The 21,696-nt window shown below is 36.6% G+C and overlaps 1 protein-coding gene across 2 annotated transcripts in view; it reads left to right on the top strand.

The window, feature by feature from the left end:
• The window catches only part of PLA2G4A (phospholipase A2 group IVA), a 113,638-nt gene extending 92,501 nt beyond the window's left edge, over window positions 1-21,137 (top strand). For both annotated transcript variants that reach the window (XM_069459383.1, XM_069459382.1), the window contains 4 exons: window positions 1,396-1,580; window positions 11,839-12,034; window positions 13,929-14,086; window positions 20,541-21,137. In XM_069459383.1, coding sequence (XP_069315484.1) covers window positions 1,396-1,580; window positions 11,839-12,034; window positions 13,929-14,086; window positions 20,541-20,672 — 671 coding nt within the window. In that variant the 3' untranslated portion in view covers window positions 20,673-21,137. The remainder of the gene's footprint in view (window positions 1-1,395; window positions 1,581-11,838; window positions 12,035-13,928; window positions 14,087-20,540) is intronic.
• Window positions 21,138-21,696: the final 559 nt, after the last annotated feature.

Below are 21,696 nucleotides of genomic sequence, written 5' to 3'. Positions count from 1 at the left end.
TGCCTTGAATACAGTACTTTAAAAAGTAGACTAGCTTATGTTTGACTCTTAGCTGAGCTGTTTTTTAGCAGGACAATCTTGAGCAGTTACTTAGCATAAGCCTCAGTTTGCTTATAAAATAAAAATAACAGCAGTACCTATTTTATACAGTTATTGTGAGGATTAAATAGCATCTTCATACTCAAGTGATGGTAGTGAAAACCATAGTAAGGAGGTAATACACAGTGTAATTGGCTATTACGTTAAGCTGTTGAATCTTGTCTTTCTCAAGATATGCTCCTATTTAATCATTATTTAACTCTTATTTTGTGTATGACACATCTGTTTACATCTTGCAAAAGTATGCTCTTTGCAACACAATTAAGAAATACTGCTTACCATTTATCTTTTTTTTTTTTTTTTACGACATGGATAAACTTAGTGGAAATTTGGCTAAGCAAAATAAGCCCGGTATAAAGTGACAAATACCACATGATCTCACATATTTGTGGAATCTAAAAAAGTCAAACTCAGAAGCAGAGAGTAGAATGGTGGTTATCAGAGGTTGGCATGGGGGAGAGGGGACGGAGAATGTGAACAGGAAAGGAATACACAGGTCAAATTTCTCTTGGTCAAGGATACAAAGTTTCATTTAGACAGGAAGAAAAAGTTCTGGTGCACTTGCCCAGCATGGTGACTGTAGCTAAAAATTTATTGTATATTTTCAAGATGGCTAAAAGAGAAATGTACTCAGAATATAAGCTCTGTCAGAGCAGAGTTTATATCTATCTTGTTCAGCACCTAGAACTGTACCTGAGTGGTAGGTAGACAGTACATGTCTGCTGAGTGTGTTGGCTGGACTATTTTCTTGGACTCCCCACTTTGTAGCAAAATGCACCCTCAACATGAGAGAAGCAGCGTGGAATCCATTCGGATTCTGCTACTCCCAGTTATGCCACTTTAGAGGTGAATTTTAATTCATTTCACTCTCCATTTGTAGATGTCCTTTACCTCACCTGTCAGTCATAAGAATTAAGCAAGAGAATGTTTGAGGAAATGTTTATAAACCAGCAAAGACTATATAATGTAAGATAATACTATTAAAGTGGTCATAGCTTAGAGTTAATACCAGGACCTGAGCTCAGTACTTTCCATGCATTGCCGGACTTAATCCTTGCAGCACCCTTATTTGATAATTACTTTGATCCTGATGTTACAGATGAAGAAACTAAAACTTGAAGAAAATAATTCACTTAAAATTGCTAAGGTTGGTCTCATGCCCAGCTCTATTTGTCTTCAAAGCCTGAGGGCCTAACCACATGAAATTCTGTCTCTCACATTTTAAACAAGCCTTTTTATATCACAAATAATGTCAAATGATCATTTGATTCATTCTTGGCTTTTCTTTCGTTTAAGATCCTGATGAATTTGAGCAAATATATGAGCCTCTGGATGTCAAAAGTAAAAAGATTCACGTGGTGGACAGTGGACTCACGTTTAACCTGCCATATCCCTTGATACTGAGACCTCAGAGAGGGGTCGATCTTATCATCTCCTTTGACTTCTCTGCAAGGCCAAGTGACTCCAGTCCTCCGTTCAAGGTAAAGAGACTTTGTGTAGCATTCTGTTCCCTCCCGCATTCTCTTGCATGCCTTAAAGATCTCTTAGTCTTTTTGACCCAGTTTCTTATCCCTTTAGCCTGTTTTCTACATTTTTATTAGGAATATTTCTAAAATGCAGATGATTCAATCACTCTTCTACTTGAAGAAACATTTAAATGATTCCAATGAGCTCAATAAAGTTCAGAGTCCTGAGCAGGACAAGAATGATACAACAGGTCTAAAGCTTAGAAAGAAAATGAGGCTGAGATTTGGGAGCCAGCAGGTAAAAGATACCTAAGAGTTTGTGGAGAGTTTTAGGTAGAAGAGAAGTGGATTCAAAATAGTACTTTGAAGAACAATATCTAGGGGAAAGGAAGAGAACAAAGGAAGTATGCAATGTTACAAAAACCAATTGAAAATATGTATAATAACAACAAGAAGCCATTGATGAACTGGACAAGAGCAGTTTCAGTAGGGTTGGTTGTAAGGGTGGAAATTGGAATGCAGTGGTTTCAGGGATGAGTGGAAATTTTTAAAAAATGGAGACAATTCTGTAGACTGTTTAGGGAAGAAGGAGGTGGATTGTACCTGTAAGAGTGTATGGGGAATAGGAGAACTGTGTGCGTGTGGTGGGGGGTGGATTGTTAATAGAGGAGACCAGCATGTTTGAATGCCGATGGCTAGGAGTCACTAATGAAGAAGATATTATTGGAGAGGAGAGGAATGAGACATATGATAAAGTCTGGGAAGGTTATAGGGAAGGGGGGGATCAAAGACACACGTGGAGAGTAGTATGGAAATGTGCATATCGGGGCAAGAGAGAAGGGGGAACAATGGCTATGGATGGACACTCGTTGTTAGGCATGAAGAAGAGAAGTTACGATAGATCTCATCTGATGACTTCTAACTTATAGGAATTAGGATCAGTGTCATCGTGTGCATCTTGTGAGAATGAGAAAAGGGAGGTAGTGGAGTCAGGAGCGTAAAGTGAATAAAAGTCTGCCTCTGTGAAGAAATGAGCAAAAGTCCAGAATAGGGCAATGTGAAGAGTTTGCTGGGCAGCACTGTGGCCTCACTCCAGTGAAACCATAAGTACTTTGTGTTTCCTTTGTCTGGAATACCCCAAACTTTCTTTAAACACATCACAGACGTTATCTTTCTTGACTTCGCACATATAGTTACAGTACTTAGGACTTAATAAATTCTTCTAATGATACAGCAATTATCATGGTGTATTGTATATATTTGCTTACATATATATTGCTTCCTCTGTGTGTGAACCCCTTGAGACTATAATACTATTTTGTACATGTGTTTGTTTTGTGTTAATCATTTGGTCCTAATTGCCTTGTAAGTGCTGGCCAAAATGTGAGTATGTAGGACATTTTTTGTAGGTGCATGAATGAAATGCTCTAAGAGAGACGGAGTTATTATTCCCATTTCATAGATTAAGAAATGGAAATTGATAGAGATTAATTGAAACAGTCCATCATCTGTAACCTGTGTGCTCTGACAGCAATCTGGTTTCTTCTCTAGCATATGATGATTAAATTGCTCTCAAGATTAATAGCAGTTATAATAATTATCCTTAAATATATAGAAAACCTCATATTTTTGAAATTCTTTCATATTTTATCTTGTTTGAGTGAGGTAGTGGTATTTAGACAAGGAAGCAAGGATGGATGAGTTAAGGCCTCATCAAAAAATTAAATAAGATACATGAAACGAGCATAGGCAGGACCTGGCTGGGGAAGTGCTAGCTAAGAAGTGGTCAGGCTGGGACCAGATTCCAAGGCTACAAAATGAGGATCTAATACCCTTTACCAGCTGCCTCCTTTGTGAACCTTTTCATGTGCTTTCTTCTGTGTGCTATGTTTTGTGCAGCAGCAGTTAATGGGAAAACATAGTTCCGGATCTCTGTAACATTTTGACTTTTTGGGGAGAAAGGCTTTTATACATAAGATCTACTTGGAAGGAAACTGTGAAATTTATTTTTAAGTGATTATTTGGGTTTGTATAAGTATGGGTTTTCTAGCAGGTTAGTATACAAATAGATTGGTGTATCCTGGTGTTGATGAACAGGGGAATACATGAAATAGGATGAAAACAGCACAGAAACAGCAGTGAGCACATCTGAGAGACTGGAGTGATCTGATTAGACTGACAGATATCAAGCTCCCTTAGGAGGGCTTCCGGGAAGGATTTAAGAGTGAATGATAGGGAACAGACAACCAGTGGACGATTTCCAGCAGACAAATGACTTCATGAAATTGTAATTTTAGAATGATTAATCTGACAGTGGAAAGTAGAATGAGTTGGAGAATGGGAGGCAAAGGATTGGAATTAGCCAACCATAGGAGTGGAATTAGCCAACCATAGGATAATGAAGTACTGCATCAGGGTGGGTGACTGTGAACACCAGGAGCAGAATTTGATGACCCATGAGCAACAGTGGGGAGGTGGGTTTAAAGGGATGACTCTAAGATGATACCTTACAGTCTGATTCTGGTGGTGGAAGGTACTGTATTATTCATTTTACCAATGGGGGAGTAAAATGTCAAAGTCATCATTTTACATATGAATCAGAGCCCCACTGCCTCAATGAGTTGATATTGAGAGGAGGTTTAGAATATCACTTTGCACCTCCAAAAAAGAACCGTTATACTTTGCAGTACTCTTAAAATGTTGACTTATTATTTATGATTAAGAAGAATGTATACTTGTAAAATACATGGAAATCTGGAATATACATCAAGTGCTTCTAAACAGAAGCTAGTATTTTGGTATTTTTTTCTAGTCTGTCTTTGGAGTGTGCGTGTGTGTGTGTGTGTGTGTGTGTGTATGTGACCACCAGGGTCATATAGTTTTGCATTCTGCTTCTTTCGACTTACAGCTATATTATAACTATTTTCCTATGCCATTAAATATTTTAAACATAATTATAAAGAGATGTAATAAAATAAATATAAAAGATATATGTAAGATGTATATAAATGTTGTATAGTATCTCTCTATATGAATATGCAAGAATTTAACAATGTTCTATTTTCAACTTTTAGACTATTGCTGCCTTGCCACATTTTTCTATAATCATGATCCTTGTACATGAATCTTTAATCACATTTTTTTTTTTTTTTTTTTTTTTTTTTTTGAGACAGAGTCTCACTCTGTTGCCCAGGCTAGAGTGAGTGCCGTGGCGTCAGCCTATCTCACAGCAACCTCAAACTCCTAGGCTCAAGCGATCCTCCTGTCTCAGCCTCCCGAGTAGCTGGGACTACAGGCATGCACCACCATGCCCGGCTCATTTTTTCTATATATATTTTTAGCTGTCCATATAATTTCTTTCTATTTTTAGTAGATATGGGGTCTCGCTCTTGCTCAGGCTGGTCTCGAACTCCTGAGCTCAAACGATCCGCCCACCTCGGCCTCCCAGAGTGCTAGGATTACAGGCGTGAGCCACCGCGCCCGGCCGTTTAATCACATTTTTATTATTTCCTTAGGCTGGTATCTAGAAACATATCACTTTATGACTTTTATTAAATATTTCCAGATTGCTTTCTGGAAAAGCTGCACCAAGTTATGTTACTATATCTGATCGTATCTATGAGTCCCTGTTTTATATTCCTTTGCTGGCATCAAAAAATATTAAAAATGAAGTAAAAAAAAATTTACAATATGATAGAAAAATTTCCACGTTTTGCTTCAGTTTTCTTTCTTTGCTTGTGAGATTAAATGATTTGTCATGCTTATTGTATAGTCAGTCATGTCTTTAAGCTACTTTTAATTAGATTATTAATGTTGCTGTTATTGATTAATAAGCATTCTTTTCATGTCTTAAGCATATGAAAATTTGTCTTATTTTTATAAGTATGATCTAATATATCATTTGTGTTGAGAATTTTATTGCTGACGATTTTATTAAAATATTTATGTAGTGACTTCTTCCATTGGTTTCATTCTTGAAATTCATATTGCTCAAAATGATTTAAATATGAATTAATATTTTTTTATGATAGCCTTTTAAAAATATTTTAACTCATTAATCTATCTGAATATATTGTGCATGTAATGACAATCTTTAATAAGCTTTTTTTCAACATTATTATGTTATTTTTTATCATATACTGTATTACTATTGTAGCAAAAGGATCCTTTTTGTTTTTATCTGTTGTGTTCTGTTAGCCCATCTGACAATAATCTGATAATTCTTATCCCAGTACCATACTGAATTTTAGTAACTGTAGCTTTATTATATGTTTACTATCTTAAAGAGCATGTCTCCAATCACTCCTTTTTAAATATATTTATAGCCATTCCTACCTGTGCATTCTTATAGATGTGTTTTAAAATTATTTTGTCAATTCCTTTCTTCTGATTCCTTTCTCCAAATATATACAAGTCCTTTCATCATTTATTGAGTATGACATGAAACTTATCATTCCAAAAGTATTGAATTATATTTTCAGAGATTTAATATAAAGGATATTGCAATATATTACATATAATATATTTATTCTCCAAAAATGAACTTCAACAAGTTCAACAAAGTAAACAAAATAAACTTTTCAGCCTTACTTGGAATATTGAAAACACTTTGTAACCCTATGAGTGTTGTTATAAAAGTATGTATTCCTAATGGGTCTAAAGGATTACCCAGTTATAATTTTTAAATTGATAAAGATGTTATACTATTAATGCTAAAATAGTATACTTATTTTAGATAGAGTATGGTAAGGTATGAAAATTGATGAGAAGTCTGTGTGAAGTTCTTTTGATAGTAGGGGAGAATCTTTAATGGAGATTCTAATAGATACATGCAATATGATTTTATTAAGATGATTAAATTGTGAATCATCTATTTTTGACATTGAAATATGGATACCTTTTTTATAAAAGAGTATAGCACAAATACAGGGCAAAAATCAGAACCATTGACTTTATATTTACTGTTAATTCTAGCATTTTATAAGTATAGTTAAATGTCAGATTTTTGTCAGGAAGATACAGAAAGATGTATATCACGACTTTTGATAAATGCAACCACAGTTTATGCTGTATCTATGTTGTAACTGGCCTTGAAAGTTAATGACGTCAATGTAAGTGACACCGTTTTTTTAGGTTAGTGCATACCCTAATAATAATCTGATATAAAGAGTCTCATCATTGTAAATATTATTCCTATTAATTTTCCTAAGAAAAGCAGCTGTTTGTTTTATTTTGTCAAGTTTCTTTTTGTTAACCATTTAATATCTTAGATAGATACCGTATTAATTGACTTTACCATTAGGGTCCATCTAAGGACAATTAATAAGATTTGTCTTTAGTATTGGTCCTAAAAATAAGCCAGGGTCTTTACTCTCAAGTATGCAAAATAAACAGATTGCAAATTTAGGGTAGAAAAGGGGGAGTTTGGGTTTTATTGGGGAGCAAGAAAGCAAGGAATAATGAATTCAGAGTTTGTTCCTAGAGATTTTTCCCCTTTAATTTACTAAATTGTATGGAGAGTAATGGATTAAAGTTATTGTGCCATAAATTATATTATGCTATATTATGTTACCATATATTGGACATAAATCTGGTTCAGTTGTTCAATGCTCTTTTATGTGCTTCATGATCAGAAGCTAGAACAATGGGCTTATTTTCTTAAAAATTAAAGGAAATGAAAAAACAGAAAAGAGAAGGAGGTAATGAGGGAAGGAGACAAGGAAGAAAGAAAGAAAATTTGAAGTGAGGCAGTCTTCAGAAATGATAGGAATAATGTATCTAAATTAAATTCATCTTCCTATGTTTCACTCAGGGTCAAAATTCCACTTAAACTTACAATAAAGGGAAAACAACCTGTGTTTTTCCACAGTGACCAGACTTATTTGTTGACATTGGGGCATGGCCCTGTTCAGACTCTCTCCATGTGATTTATTTACAGTTGCTAGGTTGGCTACATCATGGCCAAATTAGTTCAAGCCTTAGCTCTGTGAACCCCAATCCACAATGGCTAGCGAAGGAAACTGCGTAGAATTAAATATCGTACTTCCAGGTTTACCTCTTCTATTAGTTATCTAGAGCTGCTATAACAAATCAACCCAAACATGATGGCTTACAACAACGGAAACATAATCTCTCACAGTTCTGGAGACCAAAAGCCGAAATCAGCAGGGCTCCGCTCTCTCCAAAGGCTCCACTGTGGAATCCTTCCTTGCCTTTTCCAGCTCTGGGGACTCTAAGCATTCCTCGGCTTGTGGCTGCGTCTCTCCAGTCTCTGTCTCCATTTCTGCATGGCCTTCTCTTCCGCAAGTGTTTCTTCTCTTCTATCTCTTATAAGAATAATTGCCATTAAATTCACGGCCCATCCACATAATCCAGGATGATCTCACCTCAGGATCATTAACTAAATTATATTAGCAAAGATTATTTTCCCAAATAAGAACATATTCACAGGGCCAAGGGATTGAGGCATGGACTTATCTTTTAGGGGGCACTAATCAATCTACTATATCCATATTGGCCACTGAGGATCAGATGTCTTGCAATGAGTAGATATACCCAACATTAATTTCTCCTTACATATTTTTGTGAGTTTATAGTAACCTTTTTGTGATGAACTTACAAGAACTACAAGAATTACAAAGTACTATGTAAACTCTATACGATATTAGATATGGAAAATTACCTTCATGCCTATTGTGTTATAAAGCTTTTGGGACCTAATACCAGTATGTCTTTTACTGAAAGAAAGAGTGACTGTAACCATAAAATAATGAATTCTCAATTGTCGTTTCTATTTGATGTATCTTATGTTAGTCACTTCAATATTTTTTTAAGATTCTGGTGTTTATTTACATTTTTATATGCCATCCCTCTTCCCAATCTTAAAAATAAGTTTTAAATAATGAGAAACATTATAGAATAGAAAACACACATTCTTGGTTTGCACAAAGACAAAAAATTCTACTTCCTATCATGAAAAGCCAATTTATTATTTTACATATATGCATTTATGTAGATAAATATATTTTTCATATATTTAAAAATACATATTTACATGTAAATAAATAAAATGGCATACATATGCTATTCATACTATGTTTTGAATATATTTCTGTTACCTAGAAATAGCATTTAGTTATGGTATTTGGTATTTATTTGGTATTCATTTGTTTTTCCTCTCCCTCAAGACATTTTCATCAGGTTTTAGGCACTCAACAATGAGCACAGACATTTTACAAAGTATCACTTGGTAAAAGGATACTTTGAAGGAGACTGTCATTTTTACTTTCACAGAAAATCATTTTAGTTAGCACATTGTAAGTTTACCATAAACTAGTCTATGGAAATGTGAGGTATCTGAGGTGTCAAACCACCACCAAAAGGGGCAGTGACAGATAGAACACAGTTCTGGCATACTGCTATGATTTTTTGTTCACTGCTTTCTTTTAGAATCCTTTTGAAACACTAGTGCGTTTTACTCAGAGTCTGTGTCATTGTTTCTCAAGTCTTTACAGAGTGAACTGAGACATCAGAGAGGAAATGGTTTTTCCATCTTGTAATCACTGTCTCTATCGTCGTCGGTTTTTAATCTTTTCCACATCGGGATTGTATAAGGAAAGGAAAAGTCTCCATCTCTTGCTGATTCCAGCGTGAAGTGAGCTGCTAAAAATAGCCTGGCTTTTACATCACGTAGTTCCCTTTCCTCTTCTCCCCACAGCCACACATCATTGGTCATACCTTTGAGTCATGTTTGTAAACACTAGAAAGCTCTTTCTTTGCCTCTCCTCACGCAATTGCTCCACAATGTGAACTTTTGGTTTTATTTTGCTGTTGAATAATCATGAATGAATAATTGTGAATGGTGCTAGACAAGAAATAACAAGCTGATTAATTCGACTGAAGAGAAGGGGGAAAAAAGAGGTTTTCTCGAATTTTAAACAAATTATTCATACCTATATGGGATTTTCAGTGAAACATAATTCTGTTTAGCTTCATAGTTTATGAAGCAAATGCTTTCCTGTACATTAAATCCTTCGTTTTCTGGGATTTTTGTTTCTTTGTAAATGGTACTGAGAAAGAGTTGGTCAACTTAAAATTCATGACATTGCAGAATGATCAAGAGTCCTGAATGTTTGGTGAAAAGTGTATTTTTCTCTGTACTTAAGGTCCTATGTTAAAGTATTTGCTTCCTCAGAATTGGAATTGCTGAGGTTTTTATACATTATCCCATTTAATCCTCACAGCAATCCTATGAGAAAGGTAATAATTGCATTAGCTGTATTCTACAGTGGTAGAAAATAAGTTGCTGAGAAATAAGAACCAGATGAAATAGGAATAAAATGGCATGGAGAGGCCATTATTTCAGGGATAGCTAAGAACCTAGTCCCTGTTTGTTTGTTGTTATTTATTGTCCCTGCTGCGCCATTTGGAGAGAGTCACTGCATGCTGCAGCCCTCCAGAATAATTGGTTCCCTGGTGAGCTGTGGTGGCGAAGCTATTTGCCTCAAGTTACCCAGTCAGCGAGTTGAGGCTTGTGTGTCTGAGCTGGGCCTTCCAGACTGCACAGCCCAGGTGCATAACCACCCAGCACCTTCCCCACCTCTGTCGCACTGGACTATCCTATCTGTTTATCTCGCCCATTGCTTTATAAACTCCCTGCCTTCAGGGACAGCCTCTCTCTATGCCTGGAACATAGCAGGTGCTCAATAATTGTTGAATTAATAAATACTTTGGGGAAATGGCCCAGGGTATACTGCAAAATCTCAACCTGTACTTTTTTTTTTTCTGGCATTTATCACAGTTTTAAACAGAAAGGATTACTTGATCACCATCTGTCACCCACCATGCTACAAATCCCATGACAAGAGCCATGAATGTTTTACTCACTGTTGTATCTCCAACTCCTAGCATGGAACCTAGATTGACCACTAATGATTATTGTTGAATGGATCAATTGATGACAAGGATTGTCTAAAGTAACTTAAGATTCTAATGCCAGTTGCCCCCAAACCTTCTCTCCTTAGGAATTTCCCTAATACTGTTCCTATCTCTCTTTTCTTTTGTCTCCTCCCCCCATTTTTCTTTCCATCTCTTTTGCTCTCTTTATTGGTATTTATTTATCAAACATGTGTAGAACTCTTACTATGTAACAATCCCTGTTTTAAACACTATAAAATATTTATTTAATTCTAACTGCAGTCTATGAGAGAGGGATTATTCATGTCTTCCATATTTTATCTTTGAGGATATCAAGTGCGGAGACGTTGAGTTAAGAAACACGCCAAGGCCACAGAGCTTGCATCTGGACTTGGGCATCTGGCCCCAGAGCCTGTGCTTTCACCACTGTGATACTCTGTTTCTTATTTATCTCACTTTCTCTGAAGCTGCATATAAATGGAAATAAGGTCTATTTGCTGCACCTTTTCCTTTTGATTTATGTTCTCCAGTTTACATTTAATTTGGGGGCTTACCCACCGAGTTACTCAGGTTTGATGCAGAGACAACCAACCTCAGATCCCAAGAGTGGACAACGAACATACATTTCTTGGTCCGTTACATGTCAGCAGCTGCAGATCAGCTGGCTCTGTTGCATGTGTCTCCTCGTTCCAGTGGGGATGTATAATCCTTTTACCAGGAAGGAGCTAATGTGTGGAAACAATCATACGAGCTGCCCTGGCCATTAACAAAGCTCTTGGCACCTCTGTCTGGTCTAATCTTGACCATTACACGTGGAATAGCAACGCGCTGAGGCCGGAAGCTCAACTTTTTTTCATTATCAGACACCAACAAAAGCTGATTCAGAGTAGTTCAAATATTTTCACATACATAAAATGAATGCATTTTTAATAGGTATTTTTAACACTGTTATGGAGATGATACAGGTAAAAATCCAGTAACAGAATGTTCCTGATTCTGTGTCATCAGATTCTTTTTTTTTTTAATCCTGAGGGTTAAAAAACATTCACATGGTTATAAATACTCTGAACCCATAATATTTGTTTCTTTAGTCATTTCTTCAGCATAATTTCATTCAGTTTAATTTACCAGTTATTTTCCAAATGCCTGCTGCGGAGCTAGCCCTGTGTCAAAAGTTGATATAACAGCAGTGAATTTGTTTGGAGAATACTTTGATATTTTTTTGAGATTGATGGGCTTCTTGGCAACACGGTCTTTATTCATCCTAGCAAGGAGCATACTGCTGGCATGTAGAAGGCACCTCATGAATATTGAATAATGGTCAGATCAGCTGAACAAATGCATCTTTCCCTTGCAGGAACTCCTACTTGCAGAAAAGTGGGCCAAAATGAACAAGCTCCCCTTTCCAAAGATCGATCCTAACGTGTTTGATCGGGAAGGACTGAAGGAGTGCTATGTCTTTAAACCCAAGAATCCTGATGTGGAGAAAGATTGCCCAACCATCATCCACTTTGTTCTGGCCAACATCAACTTCAGAAAGTACAAGGCTCCAGGTATGTTGGGATATATTCATATTCCATAAAATAGACATTTGGTAGGGAGGCCAAATTGACCGTGAGCTGTTTTACTCTGGCACCGCTGTGCCAGCTGTTACAATATCAAATGCCTCCCCACCTCCACACCTTGATAAATAGCTACTATGCTGAGCCCCCAGGTACTTCTGTTCTTTCCGTCCATGGAGTTGCTCACAGTCCAGAAAGTGAAGAGTTAACGACTAGCTTAGCAAAAAATCTCGGGGGCTTTACTCTAAGACCTTGAATTTTGTTTGTTGTGATTGATTTTGAATCAAATATTTTGAGTATCCCTCTTGTAAGAGAGCTTTTATTGCAGAAAATTCATGTAAAAAATTCTGATTCTGGGAATTTTAGCTGACCACAAGATTAACATAATCTAACAGTACAACATGGTAAACGTGGCTAGCAATTTCATGTCGCCATGTTGTATTTCATAGAAAATGAGAATCAAGCTGAAGGCATAGTTGTTCCATTTATTACATCCAGAGGAGTCTGTTCACTCTTTTGTATCCTGGAAAATACTGGTTAAGAAAAGGAGGTCTAGGCCGGGCGTGGTGGCTCACGCCTGTAATCCTAGCACTCTGGGAGGCCGAGGCGGGTGGATTGCTCAAGGCCAGGAGTTCGAGACCAGCCTGAGCAAGAGCGAAACCCCGTCTCTACTAAAAATAGAAAGAAATTATCTGGCCAACTAAAATACATATAGAAAAAATTAGCCGGGCATGGTGGCGCATGCCTGTAGTCCCAGCCACTCGGGAGGCTGAGGCAGTAGGATCGCTTAAGCCCAGGAGTTTGAGGTTGCTGTGAGCTAAGGTGATGCCATGGCACTCACTCTAGCCTGGGCAACAAAGTGAGACTCTGTCTCAAAAAAAAAAAAAAAAAGTAACAAAAGAAAAGGAGGTCTAGAGATTGACAGGCAGGATGCTTAAGGCTCTAAAAACCATGTGATTTCAGGACCAGAAAATGTAGTTTTCCATTATGTGAATGGAAAGACACAAAAAATAGAGAAGATGGGTGATGGGAATATGGAGAGGAAAATAGTCTTTTTCTAAGTTTCTCAGGAAGATGGAGAAAGGATCAATAGGAGTGGAGGTTATTGTGAGGCATATTTCAGCACAGAAGAAAGAAAAACTGGCTGACATCATTAGTTATCCAACAGTGGAGCGCTTAAAACAGAATTTTCTACCACTGTTAATTCTCAAGGGGACAGCCAATGAGCAGTTGGCACATATAGGGGATTTCTGTGGCATGAAGACAATTACATAATGTTTTGGGTTTGGGTTGCCCCAGGAGCAGATTCTGAGAAAAGCACTCCAGTACAAATAGTTTATTTAGGTGAACTAGAGAACACTCCAGTTTATTAGTAAGGAAGTGGGGAAGTGGGGAAGGAAGGCAGACAACAAAGCATGTGTCAATCAGTTGGCTACCATGATGGGAACAAGGGGAACTTGACCCTGCTGGGAAAGTCTAGGAAATGGAATAGAATCCATGCCCTAGGCTCATCCTTCCCACACACAACCCAAAGGCAGGCGACCTCGGATATTTATAGCCTAACTCCTTACAGTCTTTGGTTGACTGCTGCCTGGGGCAAAGTGTTATTTACCAGAATTTCCAGCCTGCTGCTATTGGGCAAAGCAGCCTTCTGCAATTGCAGGGTAGGGCAGAAAGCCTTCAGGCACAGAGATGCAGACAGGGGCAGATGGAAGTCACCCAGTCAGAACACACTGACATGATAAAGTCCAGGGATACTTCAGATTACATGGCTCTGTGGGGGCTCCCAATGCTGTCTTTAGGTCTGTTTGTTTTATTCCCTGAGTTTTAGAGATATTTTGTAGTTTTCAAAATAACACCAATTTGTGATTTTTCTGGTATTTAGGTGTTCCAAGAGAAACTGAGGAAGAGAGAGAAATAGCTGACTTTGATATTTTTGATGACCCCGAATCACCATTTTCAACCTTCAATTTTCAATATCCAAATCAAGCATTCAAGAGGCTGCATGATCTTATGTATTTCAACACCCTGAACAACATTGATGTAAGTATCTCCCGTGACCATTGACAATGCCAGATTATTTCCATACCACTTGAATACAGCAAAGCTTCTTTTTAATTAATTAAAAATAAGGTTTATGAGTGATATCATCCCAAAATGCCCCTTTACCTTTCATGAATTATTTTATTTATCTACAAAAGAATCCTACAAAACTCACAAATAAGAAAACTCATGCCTCCAAGTTGGCAAAGCCACACTCTTTGCTATTATTTTATTGAATATTTGGTTAACACTCAGCCACTTTACTGAAGTATTTAATGTATTCCTCACATGATAAAATAAGTTATAAGTAAAGAAGAAAGATTATGAAAAGAAAATATACAAGTATGAAAGTGAATGTTACCAGAAATGTAGTTAATCCACAAAAATATCATGACATGAATTTTAATGACTATATTCATGCTTTTAAATATTTTCTTTTTGTGGATCTTGGGAGTGTCGCCAAAGGTAATAGCCTCCCCCATTTTTAGCCCTTGATATATCAAGTATATTCTGCTTTAGAAACTTTACAAACAAGTCTTTCTCTTCACTATCAATCATTCCTATCTATCACTAGTATATCTGCCTCCAAGATTCTGTGTCTACGTGAAGTCTTTAGCTTTTAACTCACCATTTATGAACACTATTGTGTCATCCAACTAATTGGCTTGTGGTTCCAAATCATAGTGTCTGAAAAATTGTGATCAGTTGTGAAAGCTCGCGTTAATTGGCCCGATTGGATTTTGTTCATTATAAAAAAAAAGAAAAAGAATAAGAGAAAAAGAAAGAAATTAAATGGAGAGGAAAAGGCATCATGTCTGATTTGCCAGTCTTCTGGGAAACTGTCTGAATGGTGCAAAGGAACTCAGAGTATGTGGATGAGTCTTCTATGTATATGGGCTTTAATTATGGTTTGAGACCTAATAGAACTCTGGCAAATATAGTTCATCTGTTTGTGTAGTTTGGCCTGAGACTACTAATGATATATCGTGTGTAGTCATGACAATTGCACCATAATATGTTTGTTAATCAATATCTTTAATTTCTGTAAACATAAGAAATCTTCCCCAAAAGCTTCAGTTCCTACAAAACTAAAATTCTTTCTTTTAAACCTTCATTTAAAAATATGTGATAATTCATGTAAGACATGGTTATCAAAATTTATATAATATATCATTTTCTCAATAGATTTATTTCCTTTTTTCAAAATCTTACAAGCAGTGGACACCTGAGAGCCACATGCTGCATTATTTCTGTAGTGATTGTGAAAGTTGAAAGAATATTAAGAGAAAATGAATATTTTAATCTGTGATTTTCAGAGAGTGAACAGAAATTTTTGAAATAGAGTTAGGTGTGTTTTATAAAACCTCATGCTATTAAAAGAGAAGAGAGCTAAGGGTTAATGTCACAGTAATCCTATTTTGTCAGTATGAGCCAGTAAACTCAAAACTATATATATATTCCTTGGAGTGAAATGTATTCAACTTGATAAGTTATCCTCAAATGGAAAAAATTATATTATAAGAATATATAAATACTTTATTGGAATTGGAAATATATATACAGGTACACATATATATCTTAAACAACTACATTTCTCTTGCTGTTCTGGTTTATGTAAAACTTGCTAAACTATTTGCTATAAGGAATGATATAGTTCTATTTATATATTTTACAAATATCCTTCAAAGTAGTTTGTTTGACATATAAATGAAAAAGTTACAGCCTGAACAAATATCTAAATCCCCAAATAACTGTCCTAACTTATAGCTCATCAAATCTTAATTCTTCACAAGCCATTAATTAAGCAGTTTTTAACAAGTTCTGCTAACATTTTTGGCACAGCATTGTAGAGGCAAGGTCATGGGCTTTATATCATCTCTGAGTCCCAGATGGGCCACTTGTGTGACTTTGAATAAGCTACTTAAACTTTTCGAGCCTTGGTTTCCTTATCTCTAAACCAGGTGTGCTAGAACCTATTTTAATTATAGTGGAGAATGTTTAATTGGGTGATGCATAAACAATGGCCCTGGAAACAGAAGCTGCTCACTAAAGGGGACCCTGACCTGTGCATGTCCATAGCCTGTACCCCTGAAAATCCATGGTGCTTACACCCAAAGGCCTTTGTGAATGCCCAGAATTAACAAGATAGACAAGTTTGTACAGGTAATACTAGCTTAGACAGTGAGTAAATGTTTTTTTGAATAAATAAATGTAGGCTTTCTCCTAAATTATATGACCATTGAGACTTACATTCAAGTGATTTCTGTGTGTGTGTGGGTGTTGGGGGGGGGGTATCTCGTATCCAGGTAAAGTTTTCAATTTTCACTGACATTTAATATCTCCCTTGGTGACTCCCTGCTTCTTCACTTTAGCCAAGAAAACACATTTGTTTTTTTCAGAATCAAACTTCTTAATAAGTGATGATCTATATAAAGAGCAACTAAACTCTGCTGAGGTTAGGATGCTGGAGAGTTCATTAGGCTCTATCATTAGCTAAACTTCTCATTCTCACCCTTTGAATAGAGTAAGACGCTGATTTACACTTTAGCAACACGGGCACATGCCTACTGCCACGGACCATTAGAGTTGTTGTAGATAGTGGACATCGTGAATATAAATTCTTAGAATGCAGCTCACTTATGTGCTGATCCCATAAAAGAAAGTTTTCAACTTTGTAGCTGTGACTCCTGTGGCTTAAGGCTAGTTTTCCTCTTCCATTCACAATCTGATCTCAGTTTTGGCTCTGTGGAGGCCGCGCTGTCTCAGGCAGCTGCACACTCCTGTTGCTTCATTTGTCTTGGAGATCCTGGCTGGCCTGCTTTACTGAAGCTAAATTCCAGTTTATGTGAGAGGACTTCTGCTCTGTTTCTGCTGACTTCGTGACAGCAGCCTGGGTTTCTCATTAGCATCGGGTTTCTGCACTTACTCAGTCTTCCCAAATTCCTTTCACTGCCTGGACGTTGCCTCAATGCTTTTGCAATTACTGTAGTATTTCAAGCTTTTTTTTTTTTTTTAAAGAAACTTAACGCATAGTGCCTTGCATAGGTAGATATGTGGTATGTGGGAGACTCCGAGGCTTTGGAATCAGAGCAAATTGGGTATTCAAATCCCTGCTTTGCTGCCTCTTGCCTAGGTGACATGGGCATGTTGGTCAACCTTCCCAAATTTTACTATCCTCATTTGTAAGGGGAAATAATGATACACATCTTGTGGGATTAGGATGAGGATTAAGTAAAATCGTATAATTTCAGAGCTTAGCATCTAACAGACACTCAGTAAATTGAAGCTGCTAATATAATGACGACAATAACTATTATTCATGTTCATACCTTTTCTGGTTTTAATTATAAATTATAAACACTTTTACAACAGTGACTTGCATTATTTGCCTTGTATCTTCTAGAGATATTGATCACAATGCTAGGCACCTAAAATAAATATGCAATACAATTTTCATGATGGATATTTAAAATGTTGTTGACAAGTGTCAGGGTACAAAGTGCGTTGGTTGGAGACAGAGTTTCTGACCATGGGGACTCTGTACACAGTGCGTGCCTGGCCATGTCGCATGGCTACACACTCTACTCGTAAGCACTTCTTTGATCTGGAGGAAATGTGCCTTCCAGGATCTTTTTTGTAGGACCTGGTTGATTCAGCTATCACAGAAAAATATATTGTTTCCCAGCCTCACTCATTCAATTTATTAACTGAATAGGCACAATTCTAAGAACTTATTGTGTGTCAGTTTATTTAGATAATGCTAATGATGCATAAGAATGAGATGTTAAAATTCTTTATCAAATAATTCTATAAAGTGTTAAATATTAACTGTTAATTAAAATGAGGACAGCCATATATCCAAAAACACTGGCATTTAAGTCTTAATTTATTGATAGTTCATCATCTTGATAAGAGTGTCTAGGTATAAGTCCAAGTTCTTATCTTTAAAAATAAGATATAAAATATCTTTATAAAAGTAGATATAAACACTGTCTAAGATTATTACTAGTATAATTCCTAGAAAGATTTAAATTTAACGTATTGCCTTTTTGGATACATCTACTCATATGCATGCCAAAAGGCTGTATGGGAACATCTAGTATGTATGTAGGCTACATCATGTAGCATGCCAAAAGGTTTGAATTTAATAACTGATCTAGTACTGATTAACTTCTGTTCGTATCACAGAATTTTAATTCCCAGGAACTGGGCATTTTCTGCAGTAATTTGAAAAAAAAAAAACCTGAAACCTGGTTAATGGTTTCATAGTGTTAATACGCCACCTAGTGGTTCAACTTGCACATTCAACTTGCATATAATTTGGGGTTTTTTTTCAGTTATAAATGTAAATGTTCATTTTCCTTTATCAGAATGGCTTGCTTACTAGGTCCAATTATGGTAAATCCACTAGATCTTGATATTAGTATTCCTGATTTTTTTGTGCTCATGAATTCGTTATAAAGAAATGATAGCAGTCATGATTATCAGTATAATTTCCCCTGTGTTCTTTTCTATTTTAAAGCTTTTTGGGTGTTTGAAAAGTAAACAGTTGATTTTTATTTTACTTGGGCAGTTCTCTGCAGTGAGGGTTGATATTTCTCGGGTTACCATGAAGAAGGAGAAAACAACCGATAAATTTGCCAACGTGGGTCCCTGGAAAGGCAGAGGGATTATTAAAAGAAGATGCAGTAGGGCGCTTTGAAGAGCAAAGTTGATTTACTGACTTATACACTATAGTAAGCTCATTCTCGGCTATGCACATGGTGTGTTTATTTCTTGTGAACTTTATAGCCTCACTTAATTTAGAGCTCTTAATTTTCATCACATATGATCAGTTTAAAAATAACAACGGTAATAGATACTGGTTAACAGAAGGTTTCCTACGTGCCAGGCAACGTGCAAAGCACTTGATATAAATGATCTCCAATCCCCACAAAACCTCACATTAGTGATATTACTTCTATTTTAAAGAAGAAGAATCAAGCTCAAGCATTTAAACTGATTCCCCTTCATCTCACACAGCCAAGAGGCCTTTGCTCAAAGTCTCCTTTATAGATCTGAAACATCTTCTGTCATGACAAAATTAATTATGTTTCCCTTTGTCATGGAAAAAATAGGATCAGCAATTATCTGCTTTACTTAAAAGACAGTAACATTGGAGCCCATTTTCCCCGGAAGATAATTACATGTATTATTTTTTAAAATAAAGCGTATGAAAGAATCACATTCCTATGCTAACTCCCTCTTTCCAGAATACGAGTGCTGTTTAAAGTTACTATGAGAGGTTGAGAGGCTGGCCTGTTGGGGCTGACACAAATTAACAGGATATTAATTGCATGTTAACTGCATCACTGAGGTCTCACATCTCCCTCCTCCAGGCATTGAACTGTGCCCACCCAGTGAGCTTACAAATGGGGATGGGCAGAACCCTCCGTGCAGGTGTCTCCAGGGCCAAGTGGGCCACAACAGCTCTGAGTGGGGGAGGCCATGGGGCCCTGAACTGCTCAGACTTGCCAAGTGCTCCTGCCATGGCAGAAGGCTGAAATGCCTGAATGTTGTTTAGCAATCCCTGGGGTAGAGAATACAGAGAATCGTGGAATAACCCTGTGACTTGCCTCTGTTTCTTGATGCCTTGAAATGTCCAGCTCATTGGTCATTTAAGATAAAACCTTGTAGTCCTGTCCTGGGTAATGGAGTCGTCCTAACTTTAACAAGGTTCTAAAGCAGCAACAGAGCCAAGAGTCAGGCCTCTGTTCCAAAGCCCATTCCCATTGCTCTGCAATAATTGCTTCTACCGGATTCCAAGTGGTTTCTTCTTTCCTCAAATTCCTAACAGGCTAACTTCATACCATAAACAGTGTATGATAATTCCAATAGCAATTCTCAGAGGTTGCGGTTGCCTATATTTTCTCCTGGTCACCATTAACTTGGGTATATGTCAAGATTATTCAGAATAAAAAGTGGTAATGCATTTTCATCAATGAAATCTCAGAGCACGGTGTTTCAGCAATGCCTTCTCTCCCCAGCAAGGAAAGTTTGTACTTTTCTTTTGTTCTGTCATTTCTACTAGCCTACTAGCTATAAAGAACATAAATTATAGATTTAGTAATTACTTGTTTCTTCCCTACTATCAATTTCTTTGTGAAGGACAGAACCAACAAATTTTACCATGTTACAAAAATTTCATTCCCGACTTTATCAGCATAAAATCTAGAACACCCCAGAATACTTTTTTCTCTGGTGGGGGAAGGAAGAGTAGCTGGGTATGAGCTTAACAAGAGTGTAATGGTGGGATGTTGAATTTCAATGTGCATGTACAACTCATAGAGTTCTCTCCATATATTTCAAAAAGAATAGCCTTATAAAAAGATCAATTATATTTTTGTTTTGGTCAAAAAATGTTTACATGAGTTCATAGCAACACTAATTATACATCTTCTGCCTCTATTTGTAGGTAATAAAAGATGCCATGGTTGAAAGCATTGAATATAGAAGACAGAATCCATCTCGTTGCTCTGTTTCGCTCAGTAATGTTGAGGCAAGAAGATTTTTCAACAAGGAGTTTCTAAATAAACCCCCAGCATAGCTGGCGTGCTGGCAAGGGCAGCAGTTTCTGACACTGAAGCCATTTGAATTTCCATGACAACTGGATTTAAAAGCACAGTACAGATGGTTGTGCTGATCATAAGAAATGGGCTGATACTCAAAGTTGCAGTTCTTGAGCTGCGTGGGAATAATACTATTATAAGTTTGTTAGGTTGACAAATGATGTCGATTACGTAAAGATATACTTAACTACATTTTCTGTCAGTGTGAATTTCCTGATGCAAATGTAGGGGCATATACTGTATTTTTAAACATTTCTCACCAACTTTCTTATGCGTGTAGTTTTTAAACATGTGGTTCTACTTTTAACATATTTAACAGTTTAATCTCAATGAGTAAGACATCCCATTGCGTGTGAATGTTATTCACTGACTAGATTTATTCATTCCATGAGACAACACTAGTTTTTATTTATATTTACATATATGAAATAAATAACATCAATTTACAAATTAACATGAAATAACTGAGTTTTTATTTTGTTATTCCTTTTAATGAGATATTGTACTGCGGCTATGAAAGATTCTCAGAGTCACTACGTCCAAGCACAAAAGGTTTCAATTCTACACTCAAATGTGAAACTTTTCATTTTAAATCATAGTTGTTTTTCTTAAAAAAGAAATATATAATTTGTTGAACAAGTGGTATATATTTATTTATTACATAAGTAGAAAAAATATATCATCACTTCTAATGCATCATTTCATTTTGCTGATACTATCCTGGACTACTTATCTACCAACCAGTGTGGGTAATCCCAGAGAACAATCTAGAAAAGAGGCAAGGGCCGTATCAGGCTTCATGAAGTGCCCTGCCTTTTGCACCTGCAAGACTGGCCTCAGGACCGGCTGTATCGCACAACTGTGGTTTCAGTGCAGCTCAGGCTGTGGCTCAGGATCGATGCTGCAAAGCTCAGGTCTTCGTCTTCTTCCTTTGCTCTTTGCCATTCTTCTTTCCTAGAATTACCTTTCTTTAAGCTCTCTACTCGCTTGTCTTATTTTTCT

The sequence above is a fragment of the Eulemur rufifrons genome, chromosome 27 (assembly GCF_041146395.1).
Source record: "Eulemur rufifrons isolate Redbay chromosome 27, OSU_ERuf_1, whole genome shotgun sequence".
NCBI classification, from domain to species: Eukaryota; Metazoa; Chordata; class Mammalia; order Primates; family Lemuridae; genus Eulemur; species Eulemur rufifrons.
Note: the sequence above shows the minus strand (reverse complement) of the source record. Positions and strands in the feature narration are given on the sequence as shown.